Raw genomic sequence first — 10,400 nt, 5'->3', positions numbered from 1 at the left:
TGAGAAGCAGCCTGGAGTGAAGATCCTTGCACATATATAACTTCCTTTGCTGTAAGCCCAACCTTCTACAGCCCTGCACTTACCTGTTTGGAAGAGCAATAGGGCAGGCATGGTTTCACCAAGTGTGTTTTTTATCTCCACTTTTACAGCAAAATTTTGTATTAAAACTGAATTTGGACTTAAGTTTAGTCAGGTGACACTAATTCTTGAAGTATGCTATAAGGAAAGAGACCTAAACATAGGCCTCAGAAACTGGCTAAGCTGTTTAATCTACCAGAATAACCTTAGGTAGCAGTTGCAAGTTCTGCAGGCAGAAAGGCTTCTTTGGTTGATACACGCTTGCTTCCACTAGTTAACAGAAAACTGAAATACCTTAAGTACGCCACTCTGATCCTGCACAGAAGCATTAAAATCACTAATTACACTTACCCAAGCAAAATGAAATGACTGATCCCAGCAGTTCACACATGCCCCTTGGTATTCCACCACCCTTCCCCTGACAAGTAGGAGGCACTGGAGGACAGAGGAGCTGCAGAAAGCCCAGGGGAGCCATGCTCTGCTTCCCCCCTCAGAAATAGAGGTGCTTAAGTTGCATCCTGGCACACCCAATGTAAACCGTAAGTGAGACTCTGAAGTTGCAAAGATGGAAGTGAACTTTGTCCTACAAAGTCAAGTCATGTAGGTTGCTCCTCTACCACCAGGTTTTACTGGTAGAAGCTGCCCTTTCTTTAAATAAGGCATTGTTTACATGGCTTCCTATGATCTAGATAAAAGTGGAGGGAAAAGTGAGAAGAACGGTGATATGTTCCAGATGCTATTGCTGCTTGTCTCTAAGTACGTTGGCAAATGCTCTCGTCAGCACTGCTATGCAGATATTAATAGTGGAGGGTTTCATGCCTTTACAGCTGTATTCTAGGCTCCAATACAAAGCCAGATTCGGTAGTTCTTTTTAGCAAAGGGGAGCTTTTTCAAACTTCTGAGTAGATATTTTTCCTCCACAGTACTTCATTCTAGTGCACAGTTTCTCTTTAAAGCCAAGTGATTTCCAGCACATAAGTGAACAGAGAAAGAGCTCTAGGTTTCTTTTAGGTGGCAAGTGCAATTAGCTTGTATTATAATCTAGCCACTGAGAAGGTTAATTGCATAGGGGGCCTTGTTTGTTTGTTTTTGCTTAAGCTTCCTCTAGTGCTACAGTACTAATAAATTACCCTGGAGAGAAATAAATAAATAGATTGGCAGCTCCCAGATACCACGCTGGAAATCCAGAGGGTTTCAAAAAAGCTGCCCCCGTGGTCCTGGGAAGGTACTTGGCAAAAAAAAGTCCATACTATACAACTGTCTGTACAGGAGCGACGCACTGTGCGGGAGAGCCAGCTCTCTCAGAGGATGAGGTGGAACGGTTGGTGATTTCTCTCTGCAGTTCCTCCACTTTCTTCTGCAGCTCGGCCCGCTTGGCAAGAAGCTCCTTGTAGCGATTATGGACAGGTTCCTGCAAGAAAATGTGTAGCTGAGTGCTGGGAGGTAAGCACAGAAGTGGAAGCCTGAACCACAAAACATTGCTGAGCTTACACACAGCTATGAGGGAAGGAGGGGTGGTACGTGGGTTATATCATTGTCTCCAGCCCAGGGGTGAGTAGTTGCTCTGGCTTCGGGATGCTTATTTTTATCCAAGGTGCATAGTACAATGGTGGCTAAACAAAACTGTGTATTTTGAAAGATGAAAATTACAGAACTCTAATCTCTGACATTTCTGGGGGACACTGGCCTTGGCATCTCAACCTGGATGTAATTTCAGGGCTTTGGGGAGAAAAACCCCACAATACAGATTTATCTAAATATTTTCACATAGTTCTGACTGTTAAACAGTTAGTTAGTACTGTAAAGCATTTGCTGGGTTCCTGTACCTAATGCCCCACATTTGCAAAGCTCTGTTAACTGCAGTTGGACACTGAGGCAATCCAGGAATTTTTGTCCCTTCCTATTAAAAAGTGATTTCAGCATTTAGGGCCATGTTCAGACTGCTTGTCCCAGGTGCCTGCCCTGGGCAAGCCAGTTTCCCTGCTGTCAGAGTTCCAGAGCGAGCATAACAGGGTTGCAGTCAGACCCCTGTGCCTTGGGCAGCCAAAGCAAGCAGCAGGTTCCTATTGCCGATAATCTGAATATAGCCCAAAGCTCAGATCTAGAATCCCACATCCAAAGAAGTCTTAGGTTTTTAGGCTCTTTTGTAAAGAAGAGAGACTTCAGATTATTTTCCCGATATTCTAAGTGAGAAATTTTCCAAACTGCTGAGAATCTTCAGCTCCTGCGGATTTCACCAGGCAGCGCCCTCCAGCTGACCACCCGCACCAGTCAGCTGCAGATGCTGCTCTTCCATTTGCTTGCATTTGAATTTAGGCTTTTGGTTTAGATTCAAGCAGTGGCAGCTTAAGTGTGTACATTACTTCTTGTGCTTCAAAGGTCTGGAACTCCAAAATGACAGTATTAGTACTAGCAGAGAGGGAAACAGAAGTAGGATCCTCGAAGAGAGGTACCTGCGGTTTCATCCTGGGGTTCCAGCGGATGTAGTAGCCGACCCACAGCTCGAGGTGGCGCATGCTGGCCACGGGATACAGGACGTGGTTGGAGTAGCTCACGTACAAGGGGTTAGTGAAGTCTTCCAGTTGGCTGTTGATGTAAGACCAAAGCGAAACGGTCTTTTTTGGAAGGCTCTGTAAGGGAAGGGGGTGGAGGAGGCCTTATTTCCCATACAAATCCCAGCATTTATCTACAGAGTATAACAGCATATACGTATGCCTGTCATTAATACAGAGCTGGTTGCCCTTTTGTAGCTTAAGAAAAAAAACCCCATTCTTTTGATGTGGTGGTTGTAATCAAAGCACATGCATGCAGGCAGGCACACACACAGCCTGGCATGGAAACATCCCCTCTTACCCACCCAGCTGCCAACACAGACCAGGAATCGTCATTGGCACAGCAAGGGGACGCTGGCATGTGAACTCTCAATGCTTTAGTTAAACTTCACCTCTTTAAAGTGCTCCTGGAAGACTTGCTCGAGTATTTAATTGCAAAGAAAAAAAGAAAACATTTGATTTAGGTCCTGATCTAGTGGAATAATTAGGCCTGTGAATAGTCCCAGTGAAACCAGTGTTGAAGTGTTTTCTAGATTAAGTACTTTGCTAGCTCAGGCTTTAACACCACCCCCCCCCAAAAAAAAAAACCCAAAAAACCCACATGCAAACAGTATGCAGGTTTTCTTCTCTGGAAATTACAATTATTCAATCGTTGTGGACTCTAGAGAAACAGGGACCCTGTTTTCAATACAGTACAATCCTATCACTTCTGTATTACAGTACTTTTTTTTATTATTATTTTTTAACTGATGCACTATCACATATAATCACATCAGGTCTACACAGCACTGTCCTCAATGTACCTCTGTGATGTTGAGTTGCAACATTCTGGTGACAAAATGCTTCATCTTTAGGTAGGTGAGACAGAATGAGGGTCACTGCTTCTCTTTCTGATTCCAGGCTGGGTCTGAATGTACACATCTATATGCTCCTCCCTTGGCAAACAAACCTCCACCAGACTGCAGGGCAGAGCTGGCTAGTGGCAGGACCTAGAGGCATGTCCTTCCTAATACTAGCAGCTCTGTCCTCTCCCGGAAAAATGCAAGCACAGCAAGAACACACACTGAGACCAGTTACTTGCTGTAACCTATGTGTGCAGAATGACAATGCACACTGGGTAGTTAAAAGCAACCTCAAGGGACCTCTTCAAGGAAAAGGGAGGACAAAAAGGTACCGGTTTCCCCAGAGAAGGTTACATTAAACTGAAGTTCAAAGAAAAACTGCATTTCCAACTACCTGGGAGACACCAGGAGCTATTCAGCCACCAGTGAGTAGCTGAAAGCCATGCTGAAAGCAGTGGGACTGCCCAGAGGGAAATGGTATTGCTCTGAAATGTGAAGTCTCCAACAGACAGCAGTTTGTGCGAAGAGGAAAATACCCCATGTCCCAGCTGTTAAGAAGGGGGCTTGGCATTACCCAGACCTGCATCTACCACTATCTTTGAGTGCTGAAACAACTTCTCTAGTAGCAGCTGGCCAGCTAAAGCCATCGCAGTACCTGGCCTTCACCTTGGAGAGAAGCTGTCTTACCTCCTTCACTCTCTGCTGCTCACTGCTGCACAGGAATGTCCCAAACAAACAGCTGTACAGGTGATCCAGGATGGTTATCAGGAAGTACTCATTGAACTCAAATGCTGTAGGAAACTTCAGACAGAACCAGAAAATTAGGCTGGGATTTTAGAACAGGAATCGCAAATAAACTTTCTCCCACTTTGTGGTCTTGGTAAGGAGTTGGCCTCTCTTCTTGATTTCTAAAACAGGATTTGTCCCTGTTCCCTGCCTGGCTGGATATTTGGTATCATATTTACTCCTTCCAGAAGCAAGAGTTTCTCTCTTGGAAAGCTGCTTTACATGTACAGAGAGGAATTTTGAGCAAAAGCCAGAGGTCTGAAGGGTTTGACCACTGTGTTTATATACACTCAGTGCTGCTTCAAGTTGAATCTTGCTCTGCTATGCCTGCCCCTCATGACAGACCACGCAATGAGACTGTGAACAAAAGGCTGAAGCACATGTGAAATAATGAGTAAAAAGAAATGGCAATTTGCCGGGGCCAAATGGAAATAACCTGTGTGCACAACAGAGCGCTTCCCAGAGGGAACAGCAGGGAGGTATCTTGCAACACAGGTCAGCGGGAGGAACAGGTGTATGGGTAGGGGCTGTGTTTGCTGTTGACGTTCCATGCAGAAACAATCAGACCCATGACAGGGAGAACTGGAGCTCCACAAAGGGTCAGTAAGAATACATGCAGTGAACTGCACAGACATGCTGGGGCGATGGAGAGGAGAGCGGGAGACCTTCCTCCCTCGCAAACCACCACCCATCTCTTCCCAGGCTGCCCTGGTTGCAACATCCTGACCTCACCAGCTGCAGGCCAGGATGCCTGCTTGTAGGAGCAATCCAAGGAGAGCACGATGAAAGTGACTTTCAATGATGGTAAAGCCTCCCTCTTTCTCTGCTTGGATATGGTACAGCTTCATATATAGTAGCATCCTTCTTTTCCATTTCACCTGTTTTAATCCATGATGAGCCCAATTTTTTCAGGTCACTACCTGACCATGGCTGGCATTTTCCATGTGACACAGTTTGTGTCACAGCAGACACAAAAAAACTTCCAGGTCCCACATACTTGGGGAAAAAACCTCCCAACCACAGGGGATCTCTCCTGAACTGTGCCTCTGCCATGCCTGGTCTGAAGTGAGGAACTCAGCTCTGTACATCACATAGGAGTCAGGAGCAGTATGTTTGCCTTCAGAAGAAGTTAAAATGGACCAAATAAATGTCTTGCTGCAGGTTTGGTTATGGGATCACCTTGAGCAGAGGCAACAGGGATCTGTCTGCACCCACCACGCTAGAGACTTACATTAGCAGCTCAGGTCATGCTTCTGAAGGCACAGTGGGCTACTGAGGATTGCTGGGGGCTGTGTTCCTGCCCATGGTAAGCGCGTGAGGCAACTGTCCCCTCTTTCAGGGTGAGGCAAGCTGCTTCTCACAAGCTCACATTTATTACAGCAGTGTGTAGGTAAGCAGCACCCACCAACTAGCTAATCTGAGGCGAACTGGCATTGTGGCCCTCCTATGTACTTATGCATTCAGGCCCTTCGCTAAACAGACTTCCAGGAAACTTGTTGCCAGAGTCCAAACAAGAGTAGAAGCCCAGGAAGGAGAGCCTGTGCAGGTCAGCTTGGTAATTATTCCTGTCCACACACTGTGCCACATCTTGGTATACTGGCTTTGTGGACACACATGCCACCCAGCAATTTACCTGTCTTGTCATTTGCCAGACACAGTCGATGAACTGGAGAAAGACGGGAGAGCGATCCGCATCTGCATGATTCTTATCTCCATGGCCAACTCTCTAAAAAAGAGCAGGACAAAGAACATGAGTCGCACAGGGCTTCACTGGGAAACTGCTGGGGTGTCCTCTCAGTCACCCAAGCCTTTACCAACAGCTTTAAGAAGGTTCAAATGAGTCTTGATTTTGCTTTGTCCATATCAGTGAGTAAAGGAGTAAAGGACAGCTACTCCCTTTGTCTTTGAAGTGAAATTTCTTTATGGGGATATTTTCATGCTAAATTAAAACAAGAGTTGTTTGAGTAGAGGCTCCAGATGCTATGCTGGCACTGATTTCAGTTAATAGCTGAAGTTCAGGAGGAAAAAAAATGAGAATGCTTTTTGCTTCAGTTGCAGCTGTCGTCCTGGCTACTTCAGTAGTACAGTGTGCTAGATCTAAACACTACCTACAGGCACGGCATGTGGCGATAACCATCACACAACACCTCGCAGCTTCCAAGCGCTGTACAAACACTACCCCAGCCCATCTCCTGCCACCTCAAGAGAGGCAGTGATGAAAGTATCCCCAGAAGTAGGCCTCCAACCCTGACCGTGCTGTGTGGCCAAGACATGTGAGGCCTGATTCCTTGTAACTTGTATAGTACGTTAGTGGTTACGTATTACCCAGGAGCCCAAAGTACTGTACAAAGACAGAACAAGAACATGTAAGTAACAGAAATCCCTACCTCTTCTGTAATACTGTTCTCCCTTCACTAAAGGAAATAAATACTGTTATTTTCTTTGTATAGACAGCAAAGCTAAAATACTCATCGTTCAAACACCAGTTAACAGTTTTGCTGCAGCAGAACCTCAGTTGCCCTACCCTTCTCAGAGCATTTGACTATGCAACCCACCATCGCATGTGCTGTAAACAGTCCTCGTTCTAGCCCTTGCCAAAATTAAAGGACTGCAAGAGAACAGCTACGAGCACAACACAATAGGAACAAAGACTGAAACGATACCACTGAAAGGCGCTCTCAATTCCCATCAGTGCAAACTGTAACAAACTGCTGTGTCACAAGTCCATAAAGCTGCCTCTGCCCACTCTAGGAACACAACCGTGAGCTACTCTTGGTCCAGTCTCAAACTGCTGATCTTTTACCTAAACAATTAAAAGCCTCCCCAAAAATAAAACGTGCCTGAAGAAAATGTGAGGTCAAGGCCATAACCGAATTCCCCAGCCTCTTCAATACCAAGGCATGTTAGATGACAGTGTCCAAGCAGTCTCAGAAAATGGACTGAACTGGGAAGAAAGACAAAAAATAGCCCAGTGGTCTCTGCCAACTCCCAGCAGAAATGCCGATCCTGAACCCAAAGCACACTGTTAGTTAAAGCCTAAGCATGGGAACACAACATATCAGTCAGACATCTGTGAGATTTAATACTACCTGTTCCTTGTATCTAACCAATACTGTCTCCAAGGAGGTTGAGGGATGACTGGAAATATAGGCAGAAAACAATATGTATCGGGTGTGTGTGGCAGGGTTTTGGTGGCAGGGGAGGGGCCGCAGGGCCGGCTGCTGCTCAAAGCTGGCGGCAGCTTCCGCGGGTGGGAGCCGGCCCCGGCGCTGGCCCAGGCCGAGCCCGTCCGTGAGGGCGGTCGTGCCTCTGGGAGAGCAGAGTGAAGAGGGGAACCTGCAGGGAGTCGGGGATTGGGATGGGAGAGGAACCCCTCTGCGGGTACCGAGGTCAGGGAGGAAGGAGGGGAGGAGGAGCGGGGGAGGAAGGGATGCCCCCCCAGCCCGTGGGGAGACCAGGCGGCAGGCTGTGTCCCCCCAGCCCAGGGAGGGCAGCCCCCGGGGGAGCAGAGGCCCCCAAGATGGCCGTGTCTCCACGGGAAAGCCCGCGCTGGAGCAGTCTGTGACTGAAGGACTGCAGCCTGTGGGAAGGACCCACACTGGAGCAGTTCGTGAAGGACTGTCTCCCGTGGCAGGGGCCCCACGCTGGAGCAGGGGACGAGTGCGGAGTCCTCCCCCTGAGGAGGAAGGAGCGGCAGAGACAACGTGTGAGGAACCGACCCCAACCCCCATTCCCCGTCCCCCTGCACCTTTGGAGGGGAGGAGGGAGAGAGAACCGGGAGTGGAGCTGAGGCGGGAAGGAGGGAGGGGTGGGGGGAAGGTGTTTTAAGATTTGGTTTTACTTCCCTTTATCTGTGTTTTGATTTGATTTGTAGTAAATTAAATTGATTTTGGTTTTTTCCCCAAGTCAAGTCTGGTTTTTGCCCATGACCATAAGTGGTGAGTGATCCCTCCCCGTCCTTGCCTTGACCTACGAGTTTTTTGTTATATTTCCTCCTCCCCATCCCACCGGGGGGGAGGAGTGAGTGAGTGGACATGTGGTGCTTTGTTGCTGGCTGGGCTTAAACCATGATACAATAGCAGCAGCATTCACCTTTCTTCTGCAAGTTCAGCTGGGAGACTTCTCACAGGAAAGGCTAAACTCCTTTGAAATCCTTCAAGGTGGACAATAACTTTCTGTTCAGTGCCTTCCAAGGGCTAGTGACTCACCAGCTGAAATCTGTGGCCGAAGCTCAGCCACTCCTTCTCCACTAACACTTCAAAGCCCCTGATAGTTCGGTAGTAGCCATCTAACATGAGCAGAGAGAGAGAGGTCAGCTGGGCTGTCCGGTCCCAGCCATCACTGCAGTGTACAACCACAGATGTCTTCCCCGACTCCACCTTGTCAGCTATTCGAAGGGCTCCAGCGAGAATGAGCTAGGACAAGGAAAAAAAAAAAAGTTACAAAATCTCTTTGGAACAGAACCTATAAATGAAAAATGGCTAGTGACAACACAGGACAAACCAAGGGCTCTGTCTGCCTCAAGGAGAATGGTAAATCAGTTCCAACTACTTTATAACTAGGACAGCAAATTGGTGAACACATTTCTTGTTCCAGCAAGATGACAACATGTATAAACTGTAGTGTAGGCACAACTCTAGAAGAGCCCTTGCATTAAGCTTAGTCCTTGGACAGGTCAGGATTTAAATGCAGGAGCATTCTGTGTCTGAACATGAAAACAAAATGGCCATCACCTTGCAACTGCCCCAGAAGCAGATTTGGTCCTGTCTGCATTAGCAGGTCAACAATGTAAGCTGGACATTTTTAGGAGAGGAAGAGCTTAATTTGAAAACCAACATCTGTAGAAGCTGAAGCATTTTGCCCCACTCCTTCTGACTCTGCTTGGATTCCTGAAAGGCTGACAGGGCATGAACTCCCAACATTTGCTGGTCTGGACCACACAGTAACACTAGGATGTCGAGGATCTCTGAGTCCAGAACTTGGAAACTCTGGGACTCCAGTGCTCTAACCAGGGCTTTCACAGTTCCACATTACCCAGTAACGCACTTCACTTCCAAAACACCATCTTTCAGTATTTCAACCCTCCATCTTGTCACTCTTCCCACCTCCTCAAAATTCCCCATTCTGTGAAACTGGGGTTTTAGTTGTTTATAAATTGAAAACAAATTGTAAGTCTTTAAATTTCTCATGAATTGAAAATCCAGCACTGGATTTAGCTCTGGATACACTTCCCAGTGAACAGACTGGTACAGACTTGTAGTTACTTAGCCACATCCAGTGGACGCAGACATGCATACCTTGATATGCTCCAGCCAGTGAGTTGACTCTAAATTAGACAGCCAGTGAGTCTCCTCGATATTGGGATACACAATTTCTTTCAGTTTTCTCAGCGACTCTCTCATAACATGAATATTGTGAATGTCCAGGAACACTAATTCTGCATTCTGATAGGCATCCTCACTCTCATAGCCCCCTCCTTTAGCCTGAAGAACAAAATCCACATAAAAATCATTAAGCAAAAACATATTTTATACTTTATCCCGATCGTTTGTCCTGAGCAAATATCAGTTGACAAAATACCACAGTGATTGTGCTATCTAAAGCAGGCAGAAAACATTGGATATATCTTACAATTGGGAACAAACATGTACACACACACACTTTGTGTCTCTCTCCTGCAAAAGTTAATGAATGCTATAATTTTTACCAAAGAATATCACATAATATGCCTTCTTTCCCTCTGTAATTATAATTTATCCCCATTCAAGCTGCTAGCTCATTAGATTCACTATTCTGTCATTTACAAATTTACCATACTATTATAGAAGAGTACACCCACACACCAAGTGCCTTTCCTAAATAGTGGGAAAGGCAGATTTTAAAAACAAATTTAAAAACCCATCAGCTTTAGTGCAACAAAGCGGTTCTACCACTAAAACAGGGCTTACAGTGATGGCATGAGACATAATTTTTAAAAGGGTAGAAAGGAGGACCCTGGGAACTACCGACCTGTCAGCCTCACCTCTGTGCCTGGGGAGATCAGGGAACAGATCCTCCTAGAAGCTCTGCTAAGGCACATGGAGGACAGGGAGGTGATTTGAGACAGCCAGCGTGGCTTCACCAAGGGCAGGTCCTGCCTGAT

At 46.5% G+C, this 10,400-nt stretch overlaps 1 protein-coding gene across 9 annotated transcripts in view; it reads right to left on the bottom strand.

The window, feature by feature from the left end:
* Window positions 1-1,150: 1,150 nt before the first annotated feature.
* The window catches only part of MTMR2 (myotubularin related protein 2), a 43,939-nt gene continuing 34,689 nt past the window's right edge, over window positions 1,151-10,400 (bottom strand). For 3 of the 9 annotated variants that reach the window (XM_010578206.1, XM_010578210.1, XM_010578209.1), the window contains 6 exons: window positions 9,556-9,741; window positions 8,467-8,673; window positions 5,892-5,984; window positions 4,160-4,273; window positions 2,532-2,708; window positions 1,151-1,489 (listed from right to left, as the gene is read on the bottom strand). In XM_010578206.1, coding sequence (XP_010576508.1) covers window positions 1,328-1,489; window positions 2,532-2,708; window positions 4,160-4,273; window positions 5,892-5,984; window positions 8,467-8,673; window positions 9,556-9,741 — 939 coding nt within the window. In that variant the 3' untranslated portion in view covers window positions 1,151-1,327. Of the gene's footprint in view, window positions 1,490-2,531; window positions 3,050-3,433; window positions 4,274-5,891; window positions 5,985-8,466; window positions 8,674-9,555; window positions 9,742-10,400 lie in introns of those variants that run through there. The other 6 variants (XM_010578211.1, XM_010578205.1, XM_010578204.1 and 3 more) reach the window with 4 other exon arrangements.

Source organism: Haliaeetus leucocephalus, unplaced genomic scaffold (genome assembly GCF_000737465.1).
Source record: "Haliaeetus leucocephalus isolate CR32 unplaced genomic scaffold, Haliaeetus_leucocephalus-4.0 Scaffold616, whole genome shotgun sequence".
NCBI classification, from domain to species: Eukaryota; Metazoa; Chordata; class Aves; order Accipitriformes; family Accipitridae; genus Haliaeetus; species Haliaeetus leucocephalus.
The sequence above is the reverse complement of the archived record's forward strand: the minus strand, read 5'-3'. Positions and strand labels throughout refer to the sequence as shown.